The 24,443-nt window shown below is 38.0% G+C and overlaps 1 protein-coding gene across 2 annotated transcripts in view; it reads right to left on the minus strand.

Moving 5' to 3' along the window:
* Window positions 1-913: 913 nt before the first annotated feature.
* Window positions 914-24,443, minus strand: part of crb (cell polarity complex component crumbs) — a 101,098-nt gene continuing 77,568 nt past the window's right edge. For both annotated transcript variants that reach the window (XM_088271719.1, XM_088271718.1), the window contains 15 exons: window positions 24,146-24,287; window positions 23,714-23,806; window positions 22,703-22,837; window positions 21,043-21,236; window positions 18,133-18,348; window positions 16,788-16,987; window positions 16,180-16,340; window positions 14,404-14,535; window positions 13,372-13,724; window positions 12,782-12,969; window positions 10,680-10,807; window positions 9,027-9,183; window positions 4,875-4,977; window positions 3,428-3,647; window positions 914-2,642 (listed from right to left, as the gene is read on the minus strand). In XM_088271719.1, coding sequence (XP_088127845.1) covers window positions 2,412-2,642; window positions 3,428-3,647; window positions 4,875-4,977; window positions 9,027-9,183; window positions 10,680-10,807; window positions 12,782-12,969; window positions 13,372-13,724; window positions 14,404-14,535; window positions 16,180-16,340; window positions 16,788-16,987; window positions 18,133-18,348; window positions 21,043-21,236; window positions 22,703-22,837; window positions 23,714-23,806; window positions 24,146-24,287 — 2,653 coding nt within the window. In that variant the 3' untranslated portion in view covers window positions 914-2,411. The remainder of the gene's footprint in view (window positions 2,643-3,427; window positions 3,648-4,874; window positions 4,978-9,026; window positions 9,184-10,679; window positions 10,808-12,781; window positions 12,970-13,371; window positions 13,725-14,403; window positions 14,536-16,179; window positions 16,341-16,787; window positions 16,988-18,132; window positions 18,349-21,042; window positions 21,237-22,702; window positions 22,838-23,713; window positions 23,807-24,145; window positions 24,288-24,443) is intronic.

Below are 24,443 nucleotides of genomic sequence, written 5' to 3' on the forward strand. Positions count from 1 at the left end.
TTGATTTTTCTAAAACATACACATTGAAAAAATCTCAATAAATTGACCTGTCAAAATCTCTTATAAATTGATAAAAAATAGTGAAAATAAATTTTTCAATATTGCCAGGGAATAAAATACCAACTGTTTGCGAGTAAGTACCATTTTTCACAATGGCAACAAAATAGTATTGCACATTTTTTTCAACAGGTAAGTAAAACACGGTATGCTTTAAGACACTTACAGGATATGTTGATCATACGGAAAGGCGACGAAGTTGTAAAAATTAAATAATTTACCAGTTTTCTTAGTGCTAAAAGTAATCATGAGATTCTCAATACCTCCAACATTGTTTATCACTGATGTCATCGAATAGTGTAGTCTTTGATATGTCATTTCATCATTAATAATGATCCATTTGGAATGTGCCTTCATGGAATGTGATGTCGTTTTTGTACTGACTCATCTAAACTTTAGGCCAAAGTTCATATCATTATAGATTTAAGTACATTAATTAAGTACATTAATTAATTGAGGGGCATTCAACAAAGTATTCTCATAGATAAACTCTTACCATTAAGTCTTTGTATATTAATTAAAAATCAGGGCTTTTTTTAAACAAAAAAAGGTCCCGGAACTCACTTCATTTTTAGCTTTTTACTACAAAAAATATACATTCAAATATCATTTAAATATTCATTACAATACCATATTATTTGACAAATTATATAAATATGGATTGTAATTACCTAAGCGGAAACTTTGTTTTGTCTAATTGATTTTAAAAATCACAACAAAAAATAATCGTGAAAAAAGGTGCCGGAACGCGGTTCCACCCCGTCACATGGAAAAAAAAGCCCTGATTAAAACCATTTTAAAAAAGTATTATTTTTCTTTTCAAAGTTATTACTTACTATATTAATATTTATATTACTTTTTTTTAAGACTATGGGGAAGTAAATATTTTTAAAAATACAATGTTGCAATGCCCTTCAACTATAGTTTTCCATCAACACGTTTGTACCATTTCCAAGTGCTCTTTTATCTGGAATGTTCCATAATATCACAAACTTGAGTTTTACAATAAAACAGGCGTACCTCGTAATAAATAACCCAAGTTAATTAGAAAAAGTCAATATTTTCTCAACAGTGTAACAATGCATGCATCAAATACACATTCTTCATACATATTAATCATCGCCGCTCTATAGGAATCTGCTTTACCATTTTAAAAATGTTCAAGGAATTTTATCAAATCGGCAACACTGTTTTTAGAATAAATAATTCAAATGAAAGCCGGTGTATAGGAATCTGCTATACCATTCATAACTTTTTTAAAGAAATTCTGTCAAATTGGCAACACTGTTTTTAGAATAAATAATTCAAATGAAAGCCAGCGTATAGGAATCTGCTATACCATTCGTAACTTATTCAAAGAAATTCTGTCAAATTGGCCACAATGTTTTTAGAATAAATAATTCAAATGAAAGTCGGCGTATAGGAATCTGCTATACCATTCTTAATTTGTTCAAGGAATTCTGTCAAATTGGAAACACTGTTTTTATAAAATAAATAATTCAAATGAAAGGTGAAACTAGCCGCCATTACACAAAACATAGATCATGATGCGAAAACATGGTGTCAATGATAAGAAGTCTATTAGAAGTGGTAACCGAGGTACGTTTGCACATTGTTTTACTTGCTCAACCATTTGCTATGGTTAACCAACAGTTACTAGTTAATTTTGCGCTAATAAAGAGAAAAAAAGATCAGGCAGGGGCACTTACTATGGTGTTGTTTAGTTACAGTTAAGCCTTGACTGGTATTCTCTCAACATCTATAGGCATTGTGTCAAAATACAACAAATTACCTGCAATGTGTATAGATATTGTGTCATATTAGCTTAATGTGATAACGATGTTTGTTATCATTGGGATCACCAAAGGGTCAATGGAAAAAACTATGATGTTGCACGAGTAAATGAAGGTTATTTAACACTAGAAAGCAGCTAAACTTGATACCAGAGCACTTGGAAGTGGATTTGTTGTAATAATGTCTAATTTCCTCGATGCAAGAGCACCCTGAAGCGTGTACGAGTGAATAGGTCAGAATAATGTCTCCTTGATGCCAGAGCACTCTGAAGCTTATACGAGTGGATAGGTCACAATAATGTCTGGTTATCTTTAATGCCAGAGCACTCTGAAGCGCGTACGAGTGGATTGGTCACAAAAATGTCTGGTTATCCTTAATAAGCCAGAGCACTCGGAAGCTCATACAAGTGGATTGGTCACAATAATGTCTAGTCATCTTTGATGCCAGAGCACTCTGAACCGCGTACAAGTGGATAGGTCACAATAATGTCTGGTAATCCTTGATGCCACAGCACTCAGAAGCGAATGCTCGCGGATCGGTCACAATAAAGCCTAATTTGCCTATATGAGTCTCTCTTCGGGAGGCGGCTTGAGCACGCTGTCGAGCATTTCGAGGCGCGGGTTGCGGTACTCCTGACCGCTGGGGCTGTAGGTGCCGCGCGTGGCCCGCTTGCTGCGCGCCACCACGCACGCGCCGGCCACGGCCGCGCCGCCCAGCGCGCACAGCCCGCCCACCACGCAGCCCACTATGATGCCGATGGGCACACCGTCGTCGGAGGCCGCCACCACCAGCTGGGACAAATTCAAATTTTCATTTAATTAATATAATATATATAGTATTTCCGCCTCCGTAGTGTAATGGTCAGCACGCTCGGCTACCGTACTGAGGTCCCAGGTTTGATTCCCAGGGTGGGTCAAATAAATATAAGTGATTTTTTTCACTCATATATTTATTCAATATTACCCTGGACTGGTACCAGAAGCGGAAGGCTGATCACCTTTCCATTATGTGTTAACGATCAAAATAACACTGCGTTTATATGATACAGTGCCCTATGCACCATTGGGGTGCGGATAAGGGTTTGAATGAATAATTTGGACCGGTTTCTGAAGCCTAGGAGTAATCACGTTGCCTTCATCTAAGTAACGATCAAGATAACACTTGAAGAAGATAATTTGACCTGTTATCTTATTAACAATATTTTGAGCATGTCGAAATACTTGTTCACAAATCATATTCTTCTTCATCTGTGTTGAGATGTGAAAAATGTAAAAAATATGTTTCTACTGAGAAATAAATGTCCGTGGGAACATAGACATTGGGTTTGTGATAAGAAATAAAAAATAAATAAATAATTAAGACGTCCCAAAGACAACTCTAAAATTGAGATTCAGCTTCACATACGGTGTTTGAAAATGATGCAGAATGCATCGAAATACATGTCACAATAGATTTTAAGAAGTAAGCCCTAATTGGGATATTCCAGATTTGTGAACAATATTTGCACAAGCTCAAAATGTTGTAACGGCTAATTCCTGGTCCACCTAGCATTTTGAGAGGATGAGTAGTTGCTGACCTGCTCGGTGCAGTTGGTGCCATCCCAGCCGTCCACGCAGCTGCACTCGTAGAGCGGGCGGTCGGTGCACAGCTCGCGGCAGGTGCCCCCGTTGTGGCAGGGCCCGCGCACCCAGCGCGGCGCGCCCGTAGAGTTGCCCCCGTCCGCCACCAGGTGCGTCTCGTAGCACGGGTCGATCTCCGAGCACGTCGGTCCGCACAGGCTCGGCATGCAGCGGCACCTAACATAAAGGGCATCCATTTCAACTTCTTGTACAATACAGTATATACTAGATCAAAGAAGTCAAACTCAAAAGACACCAAGAGCCGCATAAGGTACTTTGGGTACGCCGGCGGGCCACATAAAAAAAATCAAAAATCTCATTTGAATTTTTATCTAACTTTAAGTGAATAATTTATTATCAAAGACAGTCACATGAGGTACAGTAGATCCAACTTAATGATTTTGTAAAAGAATATCATATGTTACCGTACAAAAAAACTATTTCAATGAAGAATTGAAATGAAAAATATAACCGCGGGTATCTGCGGACCGCAAAAAAAAGTACTAGGGTCGCGAGTTTGATATGCCTGCACTAGATACTAAATGTGGAGGTCCTCACCAAAATGTTACATTTCCATTTTAAATGGTTTTAAGTAATCAGAAATTCTAGCTTGTTACGTTTTAGTGCGATTTAATGATTTCACATAGGTTTAAAACAGGTGGTTTGGCCGGTACTTATCGGTAGTACGTTTTGAATTTCGAACGACGCCCGACTGCCCGAATGCAAAAAGAAAACAAAAGTAAAAAACAGTTGCAATTTGACTCTTCACGCGGGCGCTCTATATTGACTTGTAGTGAATACCTCGCTGTATTTTGTGATCCCATCACCACCATCAAGAGAGAATCGCCCTGATCCCAGCGCTGGATCAAGACCAACCATAAGAATAAAAGGTTAGTTCTTTATTCATACGTGCTATTTGATATTTATCGAACTCGCCGTCCCTTAGTACTTGAAAGTTCGAGCATAAATCGTCGAACTAACTCGGGAGAGTAACACGACTCCAAATCGATCTAAATATTTCAACCTTGTAGAATCGTCGTCTTATTGTTAATACCATAAGACTGGTCCTTCGAATAATTTTTTTTTTTGAGTTCATTTCGCACTGTGGCGAAACCAACAGGATTGGTCACGTTTTGTCGCAACTTTAATTAATATTTCGATAGAATACACTAAACAGAACAGATTCGTATTTAAATAAATTTTTTTGTGCAATATTGGAAATGTAACTTTTTGGTGAGGACCTCCACAAATTTTACAGATTAATGAACGATTTTTACTCTATCTGGATCTACTTCACGTAATTAGTGTTTCTATAATACTATGGGTGGGGAAAATTCATTGGTAAATTAAATGTTAAGTTTTAAAATATTTCAGCCGTATAGCAGAAATCGGAACAGTACTCACTTGTAGGAGCCGATGGTGTTGATACACTTCCCGCCCTCCCCGCAGTTGGCGAGCCCGAGCGCGCACTCGTCCACATCCTCCTGGCAGTTGGTACCCGTGAAGCCTGACACAACAATTAGCACCGATAGAGTCACCCACAGACTATTCATCCTCCGACACTACACTGCGTACACACACACCATTCCACATCACATCGCAAACTACAATATCAGAAAATAAAATATACGTGTTGATTCACTGAAAAATTATGAGGCCCTGATGATCGGTGCCGCAACGCGATCCGAATTGTCATAAAGTCATATGTATATCACCATAAAAAACTACCAAAAGGGTTGGTGCTTCAGATACCATACATACTATTTAGGTTAATCTCTGTTCTTATCATTCATCATTCACTTTGTATTACCACTTTCTATGATTATTTTATTTTTACTGTAAATTGTGTAACACCACTTTTTTAGTGGTGATATCGCAATCAGTCTTTACAAGATTAATATTGTAATGACTGATTGCTTTTGATGAACAATTGTTAGCAACATTTTAGGTGTTCCCAAATCCTTGTTCACAAATCAGGGTTTCTCTGCTTAGGAGTTATTTTTATATTTTGTCTCGACAAGGATGAAGAAGTCAAGGTTTACGACCCATCATAGGCTAGTGATAGGTATAAATGATCACTTTATACACATGTAACATTCAACATTCTACCCATGATTGACAACCACACTAATAAAAATTTTGGAACTCAAATATACAAGTTCCCAAATTTTTAATAGTTTGGTTGTAAATCACGAGTAGAACAGTGAATGTTACACACATTTTTTTTTTAATTTATGTTTTACTTAGTATATACCACTAAATTATATTATTTCGAGAAATAAAAATACTTTGTGTTTTGATCCACTCACATTTTTATTAACCAACTAGTTTCGGCAACAACCTGTTGCCCTCTTCAGGGTTTAATTTATGACTGACTATTAAATTTATGACTGACTCACTATTAAACCCTGAAGAAGGCAATAGGTTGTTGCCGAAACTAGTTGGTTAGTAAAAATGTGAGTGGATCAAAACACAAATTATTTTTATTTCTCGAAATAATAAATCAATATGATCCACAAAGTTAATGCTTTCAATATTCAAAACCATTTTCGTCAACAATTTAATATTACCCTGGACTGGTTCCTGAAGCGCAAGAGTGATCGCCTTGCCTTCATGTAAGTAATGATCAAGATAACACTGCGTCAATTTGATGCAGTGCCCTATGCACCATTAGGTGCGGATAAGGGTTATAAATAAATAAAAAATATTCAAAACCACTATATTAATTTAAAATGGATAGATTTTACCACAAAGTGACTGCCGAATCAATTAATGAAAAAATGTTACACACATTGAAAGTGATCGCTTGAACCAGCTTACGATAGGTCGTAAGCCCTGTATATACCTAGACTTCCATATGAGTGAAGACCAACGTTGAGGTATCAATATAAATAACTCCCAAACGGACAAAACCCAGGCTTGTGAAGCAAGATTTTGACAAACTTAAAATATTGTTTCATCTTCGCTGAGATGTCAAAATGTAACAACAATTTAGATTATTTTTTGACATCTCATTAAAGATGAAGAAGAATATGGAAGTCTGGGCATTTACGGAGCTGACGACCGTCATAGGCTGATTTGAGTTTCATCTCACCAATAGATGTCTCTAGTGAAGTTCTAGTGATGTCAAAAAATAATATGAAAGTAACTCCTGTAATTGGAGATAATCCAGATTTTGTGAACAAGTATTTGGACACACTCAAAATGTTGTAACTATTTAGATTGCTGACATATAAAAAAAATGCAGATTGTACTTAGATAATCAATCCAAAATTTAATATGTCAAACTCACTGTGGTCTAAACATTAACATAAAAAAATTAACAAAGCACCGTTAACTGGATTTTGATAATACAAAATATAACAAGTGTAGGTTAAATAAATTTTTTGACTATACAATGATATCACTAAGGGAACTACTATTTAGTTTTTGTAAGTGAATGTTTGGGAACAAGACTGATAATAATGACTATGAAGGTCTTTTATTATTCGCCTTATCTAATCTAATAATGTGTCAGATATTTCCAACATGCACACATCATACAGGTGTATACAGGTCAGTATAGTTTTTTTCAAATGCTCATAAAACATTTATAGGATTTTTTGATAGCAATGATATAATTTTAAATTATTATAACGGCAGCACTGCTTATTCTTTTTTAAAGTTTCTTATGTCATTTTTGTTCAGTAGGTTATGCCATTTAATTATGGAGAGATAAGTGCTTGAACAGTGTTTAGAAATTATTAATTTTTTAAACTAAAATTAGTGATCATTTTTAAAGTACTATATCTACAAATTTGTTACTTTACAGAAGAGTTTAGAAGATTTTTTCAACATATATTTTTTTAATTAATTAACAGTTTTATCTGAAATTCTAAACTAGTATTATACATTCAAAAACACGATAAAATAATGTATCAAATCGTTTTAAAACTTTACGCTTTGCCAAAATTAAGTAGTTAGTGTTTTGGGAGTTCAGTTCATTTCGAAAATTCGATGTAGACAGCATCTTATACGCCTGAAAACTAGGCGTAATTTATATTATATATTTTTTTATTTATTTATATTTGTAGATAACGGTCTGTTGATAAAGTACACCAAATATCTCAAAATTGACAAAAATGTAGTTAGAGCACTTTACGTAGGGCACGTCGACATTATTCATTTCATCAAATCAGTATTCGTCATATTACGTCATATTAAGTTGTAGAATAATGTTATAAAGTTTATAAAATGTCCCACAAAGTATCATCAAAAAACATTCTTGAAATAATGTTATCGATAGCTTGCAAATGATATAGAAGGCACTGACAGCAACTAATGCAAATATTGATAAAAGGCATAGCTATTTCTATAAGTAGGTCAGTGGGCCATTTAATAAAATAATAAACACATTAATAACGATTTTTAACACTATAATAAAGTTGTTTATGAAAAAGTACTAGTAATAATGAATTAAATTAAGCAAATATTTACAGCACCACTTAAAACTTGGTCACTAATAGAAACGAATGAGACAATATGCATTATGCAGTGTAGAAGTACATGTACATGTACTGTATGTTTGCGGCATGACGCCTATATTTGGCATGCCATAGTGACTAACTGGACATACTGGAATGTTTGGTCATACGTACCAAATTCGGAATATAATGAAGTGATGTATAGACCAAAAACTTCATTCATTTTAAAACTACATACTTAACTCCCTTTTTACACGGTCCTTCTTGCTTTATTGAAAAAATAAGCTTTTCTTCGAAATGAATATAAGGTTTTCAAAAGAAAAGAGTAATTGAAAGGTAAGGAGTTGAAAAAAAAATCAATATATATTAAAAAAAAAAAAACAAATTACAATATTTTTCTAACTATATTGAAAGTGATGTCCGCCTCCGTAGTGTAATGGTCAGCACGCTCGGCTACCGTTCTGGAGATTCCGGGTTCGATTCCCAAGGGGGGTAAAATAAATATTAGTGATTTTTTCACTGTGATATTTATTCAAAATTACCATGGGCTGGTACCTGAAGCGGAGGGCTGATCACCTTTCCTTCATGTATAAACGATCAAGATAACACTACGTTTATATGACAGTGCCCTATGCACCATTTGGGTGCGGATAAAGGTTTTATATTTTTTTTTATACATTGAAAGTACTCGAAAACAACAGAAAACTCGCCTTTAATTGAAAATGTGTTTGAAAATGATGCAGAATCCAACGAAAAATATATAGCATTAAGAAATGTGGTATTTACCAAGTAAAATAAAAATAATTTGAAAATTAAATAATTAATTATAGTCATAAAAAAAGCATTTGATTTGTGATTTGTAATGGTGGTGGCGTTGTGCACAATTTTTCCTCATCAAAATAAATAAAAATAAGGGTTGTGGTCCCGTGGTTAGTGTCGCGTGCTCTTGAGTTTCTGGGTTCGAACCCACTTTACCAGAATTTGATACCTATTTGTAATAATGGCTCACAGAAATAGTATGGAATTGAAGTATTTTTGTAAATAATAAAAACACAAATATTTCTCTTTAAAAAAAATGAAATGAGGTAATTACCGGTGCCCTGGCAGTCACACTTGTAGGAGGCAATCCCGTCGATGCACCGGCCCCCGTTAAGGCAGGGTGAGGCTGCGGACCCGGGGGGCCGGCACTCGTCTATGTTGGTCTCGCAGTACGGGCCTGTGAAGCCCGGAGGGCACGTGCACACCGGAGACTGCAAACAGACATCCATCACCAATGTCATTAATATTTGGGCTGTTAATTACAATAATACGTAGACTGATGACATAAAACAAATTACTTTATTTAGAAGTTACTTGTCTGGGTTTCCTTAAAAATAAAGGGTTTGATACATTAACCGGATCCACGGGGCTCGCATAACCGTATGTGTTTTAACAAAACATGCCCCTTACGCGGCTGACATAAGCGTATGTGTTTTTACTTTTAGTTTCGAACCTCAGTTCAACTTGGAGGGATTTTTTCATGGTGTGGAACTTTGGATAAAATACTACGTCAATCCTTGGCCTTATGACATTTGTTGAAATATCTGACTAATAATTTGTAACATCACAAGGATAAATAAAAGAATTATATTATGATATATTTCAAGAATAATGTGACACAACTGTATTGTAGAGTACCAAAAAGGCACAATGAATCCCATTGAACGTTTTTGTTTAGAAAAATAACTCATTTCTTAACTAAATACATGATAAAAGTAATCATTTAAAAAAACGGCGAAATACCGCTGCGCACGGGCGTCTCTCAGGTACAAAGTTAACGCGGTTAAAAGGTTAACAAAATTCATGCCCTCAAGTTTTATATATAAGCCAAGTCATGCATGTTGTTATAAACACAGTAAACAATATCCATTCGCACGCTCTTCAGCATCCTCAATTTAAGGCAATCTCAAAAAATCTCAAAAACCAGTTAAGGTTTGTAACTTCAACTATTGGAATAGATTTAGATTAATTAATTAAGTAAGCGAAAAGAAACTCAAATCTCGCACTGAGTGGTCATTGATAAATTAGTTTTATTTAAAAAAAAATTTAATATTGTTTAATGTGTCCTAATCATCAGATTTTGACTGTTAAAATTTCTCTAACTAACTAACCATCACGCCGCTTCCCCGCAGGGGTAGGCAGAGAGAATAGAGCGCCACACCACTCTGTCCTTGCAAACATTCTTCGCCTCTTCCACGTTCATGCATCTCCTCATACATACCCGCCGATTGTTACGACTCTTAACCTGACCACTTTCAAGTATTTGGCATACCTGATCGTGCCATGTATTTCTCGGTCTTCCTCTGCTTCTTTTCCCGCTAACATTCGCCTCATAAATTTGTTTTACCGTTCTTTCCACACTCATTCGTTCTACATGTCCAAACCATCTCAACACACCTTTCTTAATTTTATCGATAATGCTTATCTCAGCTTTGCATTCCTTCCTTATTTCACTATTCGCACATCTATCATACATCGTTTTGTAGCACATTCTTCTGAGAGATCGCATTTCGACTGCATTCAGTCTACTTTCATCCTTCTTTTGCCAATTCCATGCATGACTGAAAAATCACTAACATTTATTTTAACCCTCTTGGAAATCGAACCCGGGACCTCCAGCATGCTAGCCTAGCGCGCTAACCACTACACTATGGAGGCGGACTAGCAAATATGCAAATTTGGTTTAATATAGAAAGCAGTGTCTCACCAGGTCCAAGTTGGTATCGCAAACTCCTCCGTTGAGACAGGGCTTTATGGAGCAGTAGGCCGTGTCGCACAGCACCCCCTCCCACCCGGGCAGGCACACGCACGTGAAGTTGTTGCCGGTTATCTCATCTGGAACAAAGCCGGTCATTATCACCGAGAATAAAATATATTCACGAGAAATAAATACACTAATATTTACTAATATTTTGTAGTCATACAAGAAAAAGTGACCAAGTGCATTTTTTACAAAAACCTGGTCATTGACTATTTGATATCTTACTAGCTTAATATTGCCCTGAAAAAAATCCCAAAGGATTTCAAATTTGGAAGTATAATATATTGACTTGTTAAAAATGACTAAACTACATTGATGTTTATTTTCTTGCCAAAAGTGACTTAAAAGGCTCTCCTGAACATTTTTCTCCTGTACGACTACGATTTGTTCAATATTACCCTGGACTGGTCCCTGAAGCGGAGGGCTGATCACCTTTCCTTCGTGTGTTAATGATCAAGATAATAATAATAATAATAAAACCCTTATCCGCACCCCGATGGTGCATAGGGCACTGTGTCATATAAAGGTGATCAGCCCTCCGCTTCAGGTACCAGTCAATGGTAATATTGAATAAATATTACAATGAAAAAATCACTTATATTTATTTTAGCCCCCTTGGGAATCGAACCTGGGACCTCCAGAACGGTAGCCGAGCGTGCAGACCATTACACTACGAAGGCGGATGGAGGCGGCGTTTATAAGATGCAGTGCCATATGCACCATCGGGTGTGAATAAGGGTTTTAATAAAAATATTGCTCTCTAACCCTTATCCGCACCCAATGGTACATAGGGCACTGCATCATGTTGACGCAGTGTTATGTTGATTGTTACATGAAGGCAAGGTGATCACTCCTGCGCTTCAGGGACCAGTCCAGGGTAATATCAAATAAATATTAGAGTGTAAAATCACCAATATTTATTTTCATCCACCCTGGGAATCGAACCCGGGACCTCCAGCAAGGTAGCTGCTAAACACGCTAATAATTACCCCACGGAGGTGGACAAAAATATTCAAGAGATGGTTAACACAAATATGATGATTGCAAACAGCTATATGTATATGGTATTAAACGTTTTGACCGTCAGTTGGAAGATATTGCTTTTTAGCAATAAGCCCGCCAATATACATATTTCTTTTTTGTACATGAAGATTAAATAAATACGCAGAAAGGAAAAAGAAAAGATATGGTCGCAGTGACAAGGGATGCAAAATCCCTTGACCTCTTAAGGTGGGGACTGACCGGAGTGTTTTGTCGTAACGTAACATTTGCGTGACATTCGTTTGATAATGCCCTAACAAGGCGAAATAATTGTCAAAATATTAATTTTTATATGTGTTTTTGTTAATAAAATACAACTTAGTAGACTCAAAAAATCTGTGTTTGATTTAAAATTAATACATAAAGTAACGTAACATTCACGGCGAGCATCCGACATTGGATGGAGCACTCGGAACACTGTACTGACTGTACGAATGCTCGCATCGTAATAGTATATAATCAAAGGGACAATCCAATCTTGATATATAAACATTTAAAATTACTGCCGGTACGTGGAATATTGTGGATGAGTATCATTGTTGAACAACAAAGTAGACAAAAATATCGAAATCCTTTGGTACACAACCATGATACACGATTTACACACAATGAAGGTTTGATAGTCCCAAGAATTAATAATAAATATGGGAGTCCAACACTGCAATATATCGTTCCCAACATTTTTAATTTGTTGCCGACGGATGTTAGAGGTCAAAATAAAATATGGAACAAAGGCAAAATAAAGGAATGGGTAAATGATCAAGAGTTAATTTTATGAAAATTTTAAAATGTTTATAATCTTAATTTTTTTCTCTTTTTTGTGTCTATATTAGGTTAAAATCGTTAAAAACAATAAAAAATGTATTTAAAAAGAACTCCACCGAAAAGACACACAAGGTGGCTTGGTAGGTCTCTGCAAAAAAAAAAAAAAAGTTCTAAATATGTATAAACTGTGATTTAAATAAATGTGTAAAAAAAAAAAAAAGAGAATGTTTGATGGTGGATACCTCTCTGCTGCAGGCAGGTGGCGCCCCGCTGGCAGGGGCGGTGCGCGCAGGTGAGCAGGCGCGGGGAGGCGCAGCGGGGGCCCGTCACCTCGGCGGGGCACACGCACGAGAAGCCGCCTGGCTCGTCCACGCACGTGCCGCCATTCTCGCACGGCGACGACGCGCACTCGTTGATGTCCACGTCGCACCTGGAACGGAGGGTCGCCGCATAAGAAAACTTTGTCGACAGTGTTGTAAACGGTAAAAGAAAATATTCTAAGCACCCTAAGAAAACGCTCCACTAAAAGTGAGGTCTTCTTCTTGGTGTAGGCCTTGTGGCCTGTTTTTAAGACGGATTAGCCTCCTGCGAAGTCAATTTCCAGCTATCGATCCATCTCTTTGGTGGTCTGCCCGGGAGTCGTCTACCATTGGGTCGGCCGTACAGTGCGATGTAAGGGAGTCTGGATGGTTCCATTCTCCTCACCTAATGACATCTTTGATCTCGCATGTTTCCCTGATCCTGGCGTTTCTTATTCTATCTCGAAGACTCTTGCCTGATATTTTAGCATCATAAGGGAAGGGTTAATAAGTGAAAAGTTGATGGAACTCACAGCCACCCCTCCCAGCCGGGCTGGCAGACGCATGTGTAGTTGGCGACGCCGTCCACGCAGGTGGAGTTGTTCTGGCAGCGGGCGTCCTCGCACTCGTCCACGTCCTGCGCGCAGTCGTCGCCCGAGTAGCCCGGCGCGCAGGCGCACATGGCCGTGCTGGCCGGCGCCAGGCAGTGCCCACCGTGCAGGCAGTCGGCCGGGAAGCAGAGCGCGCAGCCCGGCGGCGGCGGCGCGCTGGCGGCCGACAGCGAGTAGCGCGGGTGGCGGTTCAGCAGCGCCGCGTCCGGGTACAGCAGCGCCAGCGGGTAGAACGGCAGCAGCGTCGCGCCGATGCGCACCTCGCCCAGGCAGCCCTGAAAATGCCGACACATTAGTGGCGTAATGTCGCAAAGAGTGGTGTAGGACATTTGTCTGCAAAGTGTGTGCCACGGCACACTGGTGTACCGTGGTGATTAGTTGGTGTGCTGCGGAAAAAACGTCTAGTTTTGTGAAAATAACACAGTTGCTATAAATTTTGATTGCCTGTGCTCTGTTAAGTAGACTTACATTTCGCATTAAACATTATATGTTAAATATGTTACCATAATATGACAAATATGCACCTCTGAAATTTCTTAATTTGGTAGGTGTACCTGATATACATTGACATCTGTTGAAGTTCTCCAAAGTATTTTATAAAGTTCCCAAATACTTTCAAGCAATTTTTATCGGTAAATTTCGAAAACTGTTTTGAAAATTGTTATTACGCGTTATACACGAAAATATTTTAATTGATTGTTTTTTAACGCCACTGTTATGACTCAGTGTGACAACCCTATATTACAATGAAATTTTGAAACTAGTTTAAGAATAAAACTCTAACAATCGATACAGAATATAATATTTGGTAAGTAAATTATAATTTAATAAACATGAAAAAAAAATAATTTTCAGACTTTATTTTCACAAAAAATATTTGGCCTAATAAGCAGTACGGCGTAATTTATTTGCGGCTATAAATGGGTTAAAGGACATTGAACGAATGACTCTTACCTTGTAGTTTTCTCCGATGGAGCCATCACTACCGGTCCAGAAGTCCACCGCCTCCTCTTCCAACATTCCGATTCCGGCTTCTGTCGAGAACCCATAGTCCACTGTGTTCACACTGAATATGCTGTCAGTATCCTGTAGTAACAAAAACTCATCTTAACCATTTGCCGCATTTGTAAAAAAAGTATTGGCTTCTGTGGCCAAAAAATATCAGCCCATACCTGGTATTGGCACAAAAAATGGGCTTTTGTGGATTTGCGCATATCGCTCACTCCTTTCAAGAACGTCATAAATAAAAAAATTATCAATTTTCAGTTGTGCGTGTTTTCAGAAAGCCCAGGAATTGTACTAAATCCCAGTAAAAGAGGCATATTTTTAACTTAATATTTACCCGCTACAGGGCAAAAAGTGTTGTTTTTGCATTTTGAGGTAAAGGTTTTGTTTCATTATTTTTTTAAATATACTAAATATTTTTCAAATGGAGAAAAAACCTTCAGGTTTTACCTAAAAAGCTCTGTTGCACAGAAAAAAGATCAATAAGTGGCTTGATATTTATTTTTAATAAATTGTATTATATTTTTTAACTTTAAAAACGATATCCTGAAAAATCAAGTTTTTTTATTTATGACGTTCTTGAAAGGAGTGAGCGATATGTGGTACGGCACCTCGGCGAAGAAATAGCTCAAAGTGATTTTGCCATAATAACGGCGGCAGTGGTAGATTATACATAATGGAGTTATGGGCTAGAAATACTAGACAGAAAACCTTTGAGTCAGATCATTTTTAAAAGTATTTAGAAATTCTCTTAGTTTAAACATTCAATGAAAACATAAAAAAATATAAAAACTTGAAAATTTAATGCCTTGCAATTATTTCTTTATCAGAAATTTAATAAAAATCCAAGTAAAATCTTTATCATAACTCATCAGTCAAACGGTTAATAAAAACTGAATATGTATTGTCTTATATTGAAGCAGCATTGAATATAGTAGTTTCACAGATAATTTCCCAAGTGATAAAATTAGTAATCAGACAAGAGTCAATTTAATTCCCTTTTTAAAAGGAATTACACGCCAATGATTTAAGAGGATATGAGGTGTTAAAGGCAAGGGTTTCGCATAATAGACCAGAATGGCGAAGGAGGTGGCATTTGTTGCTGCAGACCAATCCACAGGATTGACACCACAGAACACACGCAAAGTCTCTGCTTTTAGAGGCTTGTCTGCAGGTAGGATAGTAAAAATAGGGAAGGTGAATGCGATAAAACACCCAAACCTTTATTTTTATTTTTTTATATTTTTAAATCATCATGTTATTCCACAAATATGTTATTTATTGTTTTGGCATTCACTTTGTGGTGAGCCATAATTAAATTATAAATATAACACTTGTTTTTTATCACGTAAGTATTCTATATTGACTAGTTTTGGAAGCTACAAATGCTTCCATCTACGGGTTTGAATATAAACTTATTTTAATAATAATTTAATAAATATAAATTTGATAATATTTTGTTATTTTTTATTATTATTTTTTATTTAATTAATTAATTTATTATTATATTTGTGTATTTATGAATTTCTTTATTTATTTAATGAATATAAACTTGTTTGAATATAAACGTTTATATTCAAACCTGTAGATGGAAGCATCTGTAGCTTCCGAAACTAGTCTTATAAACAATATAATACTCAAGTGTTTTGTAAAACAATGTTTTATATATAATCTATTCCACAAAGTTGGAGACAAAGGTTGAGGGTTGATTTTGTGTGCACTCACGGGAGACACGGTGTGCGGCGTCCTGGCCGTGGAGTTGGCCCCCCCGCCGTGCACCCCGCCCAGCAGCACCTCCCCCGACAGCAGCAGCTCCGTCCAGGACTGCCGGTCGTACTCGGCCGTGAAGGCCGGAGAGTCGTCCTTCATCCAGTCACCGAAGCCGCCTGTAAGCGCAACACTTTAGTTCTAAGCACACCGGCGTGGAGCGGCCATTGGAAGCATATTGCATATACCATTCAAAAATTAAATAAGAAGTTATATTCAAAATAAGAACTGAAGCATATACATTACGTACAAAAAATACCCGGAAATTTAGGATTTAAATGATCCGATTAAAAAGAATCAGTATTTTTTTTGTCTTTAGATTGGTAGCCCCTTCCTTAATTACCAAACCTATTTAGAGCGCGATCTGTCACTAAGTGTGTCACACAGCACGGCTGGCCAAATTTAAAACACAGTAAGGGACATTTTTTTTGTAGTAGGTTTTTTTTGCATTTATGGACTGTATTGCACTCTATGGGGTATTCTGGGTACTTTTTGTACTTAATGCGTATAATTGTTTTTAAACGATGGCAAGGTTTTAGCGTTAGTGGTGGCGTTTGATTGGTTACCGCGTATGGTCTTTTCCTGTATGTGCAGGTGCACGCGCGTCCAGGCGAGGTCGGGGCTGGGCTTGCGGAAGCGGCGCACGCGCGGCAGCTGCTCCTGCTGCGTGCGCCACTCCACGGCCACCTGGTCGCGGTACACCGACACCGACAGCATGTCCCCGCCGCCCGCCTCCATGTGCAGCAGCGTGCCGCCCGTCTTGGACCTGCCCACCAAACAACCGGATCAAACTCCACAATCCCCATATCGTAAAATAAAATATGGAACAAAGGCAAAATAAAGGAATGGGTATATGATCAAGAGTTAATTCATTTATTGTTACCGCAGACAGTTGGTAGAATTCCATATTGAATTGTTGGGTAATATATCCAAAATAAAACAAGGTTTGTTGGATTGAATTCTACATTTATTTATGTATATGTTAATACGTGACGCGTTTCGTCTTCTTAGGACATTATCAAACACTGAGTCAGTGTTGTTTTATTTTGGATATATTATCAAACAAGAGTTAATTCTATGAAAATTATAAAAGACTTTTTTTTTGTATGTATATTAGGTTAAAATAGATAAAAACAATGTGTGAAAAAGAACTCCACCGACAAGACACACAAGGTGGCTTGGTGGGTCTCTGCAAAAAAATTATTTTGAATATGTGTGTGTGTGTGTGTATATGGAATGTTTTTTATGTAATATATGATGAGAATTGTAATGTACATATTCTTCTAACCCTTATCCGCACCTGATGGTGCACTGCATCATATAGAAGCAGTGTTATCTTGATCGTTAGCTACACGATAGAAAGGTGATCAGCCCTCCGATTCAGATACCAGTCCAGGGTATTGAATAATATTAGAGTGAAAAAATCACTTATATTTATTTCACCCCCCCTGGGAATCGAACCCGGGACTTCCAGTACGGTAGCCGAACGTGCTGACCATTACACTGCGGAGGCGGACAAAAGATACATATGTGTGTATATGGAATGACTTGTGCTATATATGTTTTTTTTAATGTAATATATGATGACAATTGTAATGTATATAAAAGAAAGTAAAGAAATAAATGAGTTAACCTGTTAACCGAGCGGGACGCATAAATACGTCAAACGTAAACAATATCGGGTACGGGAAGGACATATGAATACGTCCTTGAAATATATGTTTATTATATTATATATATGGATGTATATTTTTGGAACAACAAAGGTATTAGTCATCCATACATGTCTGGACATGAATTGAAGACACGGAGTGAATCAGTATTCGCGCCCGTCACAAGTTGCGTAATTGGACAGCGGACTGCCCGGTCAACAGGTTAATGAGCGGGGGCGTGTAGAGGTGCGCCACCCACCTGTACGCGATGGTCACCGAGTCGGCCAGCAGCGCGGTGGTGTTGGGGTGCGCCAGATACAGCAGCGGGGGCCCGCGCCCGTCCAGGGTGGCGTTGGCGATGCACTCGTAGCCGTCCTCCAGGTCCCGGCACAGCGCGCCCGCCGGACACTCCTGCAGCTGGCAGAACTCCATCTCCTGGCAGGACTTGCCCTTGTAGCCACGTGGACACTCGCACCTACCCAAACAGTACGTGAACATTATCCTTCCTAAGTGGTGCAAATATAAACCCAGACTTCCATATTCTTCTTCATCTTTGATGAGATGTTAAAAATAATATGAAAAATAACTCCGAAAATTAGAGATAATCCAGATTTGTGAACAAGTATTTGGGCACACTCAAAATGTTGGAAGTCTGGGTTTTTATAGAGCTTACGACCTTTCATAGGCTGATTAAGTGAACACTTTACAAACAGTAACATTCACCGTTCTACCCATGATTGACAACCACACTGCTCAAATTTTGCAAGTCATACATACTATTCATATTACAGTAAAATAACGATATAACGAAATCCAAGAAACCGAAAAATATTAATTCGTAATAACGAATTCCCACATATAACGAAACAATTTTTAAAAATCATACTAGGTGCGTATATTTTACGCGCCGTTGCAAAAAATTGTTGCGCGGCTTCAAAAAAAGATCGAAAGTTCTGCAAACAACAAAGGACGGAGGCCATAGAGAACTGAATATGTATTCATATTATCCTTCATCTATATTAAATTGTCAAAAACGTAAAATAACTTCTAATAGGAGAAACCCAGATTTGCAAACAAGTATTTGGACACACTCAAAATGTCGAGGGATAATGCTTATCTCAGCCTTGCATTCTTTCCTTACACAACCATTCAAACATCTATCATACATCATTTTGCCGCAAATTGCCGGCATCAATACATCTCGCATCAATACGTTGACGTGGTGAAACCACGTTTCTCCTCTAGCCTGGCAAAAATAATCAATTATCAATCGTTTAATTTAATTAGTCTTAGGTAAATTTTTTTTCTGTGCACGCAAATATTTTTTATGGCTCCGACCTTTTATAATTTACCTGTCATAAAACTAAAATGTATTTAAAAGGTTTGAATCATAAAAAAACTGTCGCCAACCCGCTGGCCTTTGTAAAGATATTTGCCGATGGTTCTTTATTATTATATAGCGCAAATAAAATTAAAAGTTTGCTAATTGATGTCTAGACGTTGAAAATTTTGGGGGTGGATACAAGCGCACCGTCAGCCAATGAAAAATGGTTTCGAGGGCGTGATCTTCAAGGAGAGAAACCGAATATAACGGGAAGAAATCAGTGGGATCGAGCACTTGGAAGTCGGGGACTTGGAAGCCGGGACTTGGAAGCCGGCAGTTGGCCGGAAAAGAGTTGGTCGGAATAGTGACTTGGAAGCCAACAATTGGAAGGATCAGTTGGAGGGAGTAAGTCGTAAGAGGAGATCGACCAGTCGGACGGCTGGTCAGTCAGAAGACACAGAGAAGAAGAAGAGTTGGAAGGAGCATTCGGGAAATCAGTGGGATCGGGGAGTTGTAAGCAGCAGTCGGGAGAGATCAGGGGGATCGAGCAGTCGGGAGAAATCAGTTAGAAGGAGCATACCTACACCAGGTTTTAAGACTTAAGTGAGGAGAAGAGCGGGAGCTCTACGCAGGGAGAGAGAAGATGAAAAAGGGGAGTTACTCATCCGGAGTATCCCGCGCAGAAAACGCTGCGAGAAAAGCAGACCCACGCCGGGTCATAAGCCTTCAAATTAAGAGCTGAAGCTCTACTAGGAGAAGAAGAAGATCAGAAGCAAGAATCATCGCACGGCGGCCCGTCATAAGAAGAACCTCATCCCAGCATCCAACAGCGCAGCTTTTTAACAAAGAATCACGGCCACCCCAGTATCACGGCGCATCTTTTTCACCAAAGGTTAGAATAAGTTTAATTTAAGATAGGATTAATTAATTTTAAGCTAATTTAAGATAGCAATTTAAGATTAGTTTAAGTTAAAGTCGCTTTCGTATAATTTTGATATTTTTAATTAAATTAATTTAAGTATATTTATTGTGCAGAATTTTCTTTCATCTCCCTACCCCTCCTTCTAATACTCCCAAGGTATATCAGCTTGATAAGGTGGGCGACGTCAACGTCTCTATCGCAAGATCCTGCGAGTTTCATGGCGTGATTGGGTCACCAACATAGAGGTCCTCTGACGGATGAATAAGGAACTCCTACCAACCATCAAGCAGAGTGCCCTGATGTACTTCGGACACGTCATGAGAAATGAAAAATATCCTCTTCTCCACCTAATCATACAAGGGAAGATTGAGGGGCAAAGAACTCAAGGACGCCGAAGGACATCATGGCTGAAAAACCTACGACAATGGTTTGGCAGAAGCACCAAATCTCTGTTCCGAGCTGCAGCATCAAAAGTGAAGATAGCCATGATGATCGCCGATCTTCGTTACAAGTGGCACAGAAAGAAGAAGAATATCTGAAGTTTGTTAAATGGAGGTCCGTTATCGAGGTTTCACTGTGTATTTTTCATTCATATATTTTTTAGACAGTCTTCATTTCCAACCCTTAATGACTGAATTCAGAACTAAACACGTGGTGCCAAAAATGAGAGTACTTTTTCAAAAATGATTCAATGGCAGCATGCCAATACGCTGATAGTATGTGTACCGTACACTAGTATCACGCACGCTCGGGCAATATAAAAGTGGCACAGGAAGAAGAAGCGCTTATCTCAGCCTTGCATTCTTTCCTTACATCACCATTTGAACATCTATCATACGTTGTTTCGTCGCACATTGCCGGCAGTACATCTCGACCGAGCAGAGTCTGTGAGTCGAAGCGTAACGGTAGGTGGACGGACAGACCTGAAGTCGTTCCAGGTGACGGCGCAGGTGGCGTTGTGCTTGCAGGGCGCCTCCGCGCAGGAGTCGTCCGATATGACCCCCTCCAGCACCGTGTCCGAGGAGAAGGTCACCTCCCCAAACTCGGGCGGCAGCTCGAGCTCCGACTCTTGCAGCGGGAAGAATTCCACAATCATCACCCGGGACCCGTTTGATATCTGCACAAAAAGAGATGAGATTGTATTATAACACTGCATTATAACCCTACATTAAACAGTACTAAAATTTAAATTGATTCAATGTCAATTTAATTTTCAATTCAATTTCAATTTATTCAACAACAATAAATTTATATATATGTACATAACAAACAATATTCAAGGCGTATATATTAAAAGTAAGCAAGAAGACTTAAAGGTGTAGAAGAATCCCGCTTCGGAAAACTCCTTCGGACACATGGAACAGATCAATATCCAATGTGATATTGTTCAACATAGCGGTAGCTCTTCCTACAGGCATAACCATCGGCAGGTTGGTCCTGTGTATAGGAATGTGAAACAATCTATGTCGACGCTGTCTTAAGTAACTATCGGGAACATACAGACCAATGTTCCGGATAATTTCAGGATTATCGATCATACCGCGCAACAATGGATAAAAATGCGTAATCAAATACACATTCCTTCTAGTCTCTAAACTATTATAGCCAAGCATACTCTGGAGAAACTCGGTCGGGTAGAGCCAAGGTTAATAACCGTACTCTCTCATGTAGAGATACCTCAGAAATTTCTTTTGGACTTCACACACTGTAGTAACTAACTAACCAAACCACCAGGCCGCTCTCCGCAGGGGTAAGAAGAAAGAATAGACCGCCACACCAATCTGTCTTTTCAAACAATCTTCGCCACTTCCACACTCATGCACCTCCTCATACATACCCGCCGATTATTACGGATAAATACAACTGCAAAAAATTCGACGAGTCAAACTTTTTTTTTAAACTCCTGATATGCCAAGTTTTCCTCTGCTTCTATTACCAACCACATTCGCCTCACAAATTTATACTACTATTCTTTATTCAATTATTCGATTCACGTGCTCCTATCAACTCAACACACCTTTCTGAATGACCTTAATGAAGTATTTGAAATCACTTGATCACGCCAGTTTTCCTCGGCCCTAACAGTTCTAGGATAGAATTCAATTTTTTCATTAATTGATTCGGCAGTCAAGTTTTGGTAAAATCTATCCATTTTTAATTAAAATTTTACTTTGTAAATACCACTACTTCTTAAAATCTACTATATCACCGTATACCGGTGTTTGAAAATGATTCGGAAAGAATCGAAACACGTGTCACAGTAGATTTTAAGAAGTAGTGGTATTTACTAAGTAAAATTTTAATTAAAAATGGATAGAATTCAATTCCCCTGTTGATCCCAATTGCACCCAATGGTGCATAGGGTGTTTCTTTCTGCTCTCATTTCCTTCACTACATTCGCCTCATAATTTTTTTTTATTGACATTCGCGACTGGATCGGGATAAGAGGAGTTGTTCTGGACAGCACAGGGCCGCGAAGCCTTTGCCAGAGTGATCGCCAACGTAGAAAGGACCTGACAAGGCACACGAAGAGGACTATTGTCCATTCTTCACTCGTTGGTTTGGAATACATGTGTTACTAGCCTGGACATCCTGTATGATCCCCTTGAAGTTGTCAGCAGCCGTGAGGGGAACAGGAGTGGGCGCCGGGACGGTGAGCTCCACCTGCCTGACTGGCCGTGCTGGGATTGGTGTCGGCTGGCCTCCTAGATACAGTACCTGCAGCACACAGAACGCACATTCAACCATCTTTTTTAATCTTAGTTTTTTGGTAACGTACATATCGTTGTCGTACAGGAGAAAGTGAACAACTAACAAAACGTAAAATGTCCAGGAGGGCCATTTAAGTCACTTTTGCTTGGCAAGAAAATAAACATCAATGGAGTTACTCATTTTTACCAAATCAATATATTATACATACTTACAAGTTTAAATCCTTTGTGATGTTTTTCAGGTTAATATTAAGCTAGTAAGATATCAAATAGTCAATGATCACGTTTTTGTAAATACATGCACTTGGTCACTTTTTTCTGTATGACTACGATATATACATAATTTTTTTTTTTTAAATTTATTTAATACAGTTGCAAGAGTTTTTTAAAGTAATTTAATAATTTTCTAGACATTTCTACTTTAAAATCTTAAAATTAATTACACTGTTCTCTCCAATAAAGAAACTAAGCTCTTGTGCTTGGAGAGGGACATGCACTTATTGTTTATTGTTATAAATTCATATCCATAATACATATATATAATGTATTCATATTTTTTTTTGCCCACCAAGCCACCTTATATGTCTTGTTGGTGGAGTACTTTTTACATACTTTAATTTTTTTAAATCTATTTTTATATAATATGTCCACAAAAAAACAGAGATTTTTTTTATATTGAAAGTATTTTACAATATTTACAACTTACAACACCTTGGTCATTTTACCCATCCTTCATTTTTTGCCTTTGATCCATATTTTTGTTTTTGTTTAATTTATTATTTACCTTGCTTATTACGTACAAGGTGTATAGATCATTAAGTACATTTTTCTTTCTTCCTATTATTATTGTGATAATTTTTTTTAAATATGAAAGCCGACATACCTGAGCGTCTAACTGTCCAGTGGCAGAGATGGGCTTCCTGAAGTATTCGCTTCCGTTTATCTTCACCTGGACCAGTGTAGAGTTGCGAACAACCTTAAAATAGTATATTTTAATTAACCGACCTACACAAACAACCGTTTTTTCTGCACCATTCCGCGATAATCTGTATAAGTATGCGCGAAAAAAAACGTAAAAAGAAAAATTATCTGTGCCAAAAATATTTTATGCATATATAGATATTATACTTGTAAGTGCGTCGTGGGCTGAAAAAGATTTGGAACCCCTGCTTTATACACATCCTGACAAGGCAGAGATAGAGGGGGGACGCGATAACGAGAAAGTGCATCAGTTTCGTCCTAAATGCACCTATTATGGAAATTATTTGTGAGGTTGTGTACCGCCAGTTCAGCTTTCGCTGCTAAGTAAACTGACCTGAATGAGATGATTGAAGCCGTTATCCAAGCGATTCCCTCCGACAGTGTATGCCTCTGAAGTTTGGTTAAACTGCAGACGAACCAGCAGCTCCCCCTTCCCGAGAGAAGCGGCCACAAACGTCTCCTCGGATGATCCGACTCTGCCATACAATAAACACAATTCAATATTTGATTCCAAACATTCGAGTAGATTTATTTATATATTTATTTTTCCCTTTTAAAAACAGGCCACAAGGCCTACACCGAGAAGGAGTATTAATTTTGATTTGATGCTTTGCTGGGAGGTGCTTTCTTGT

This window comes from Brachycentrus maculatus, unplaced genomic scaffold, assembly GCF_059751285.1.
Source record: "Brachycentrus maculatus isolate JH-2025_06_01 unplaced genomic scaffold, ASM5975128v1 h1tg000459l, whole genome shotgun sequence".
NCBI lineage: Eukaryota > Metazoa > Arthropoda > Insecta > Trichoptera > Brachycentridae > Brachycentrus > Brachycentrus maculatus.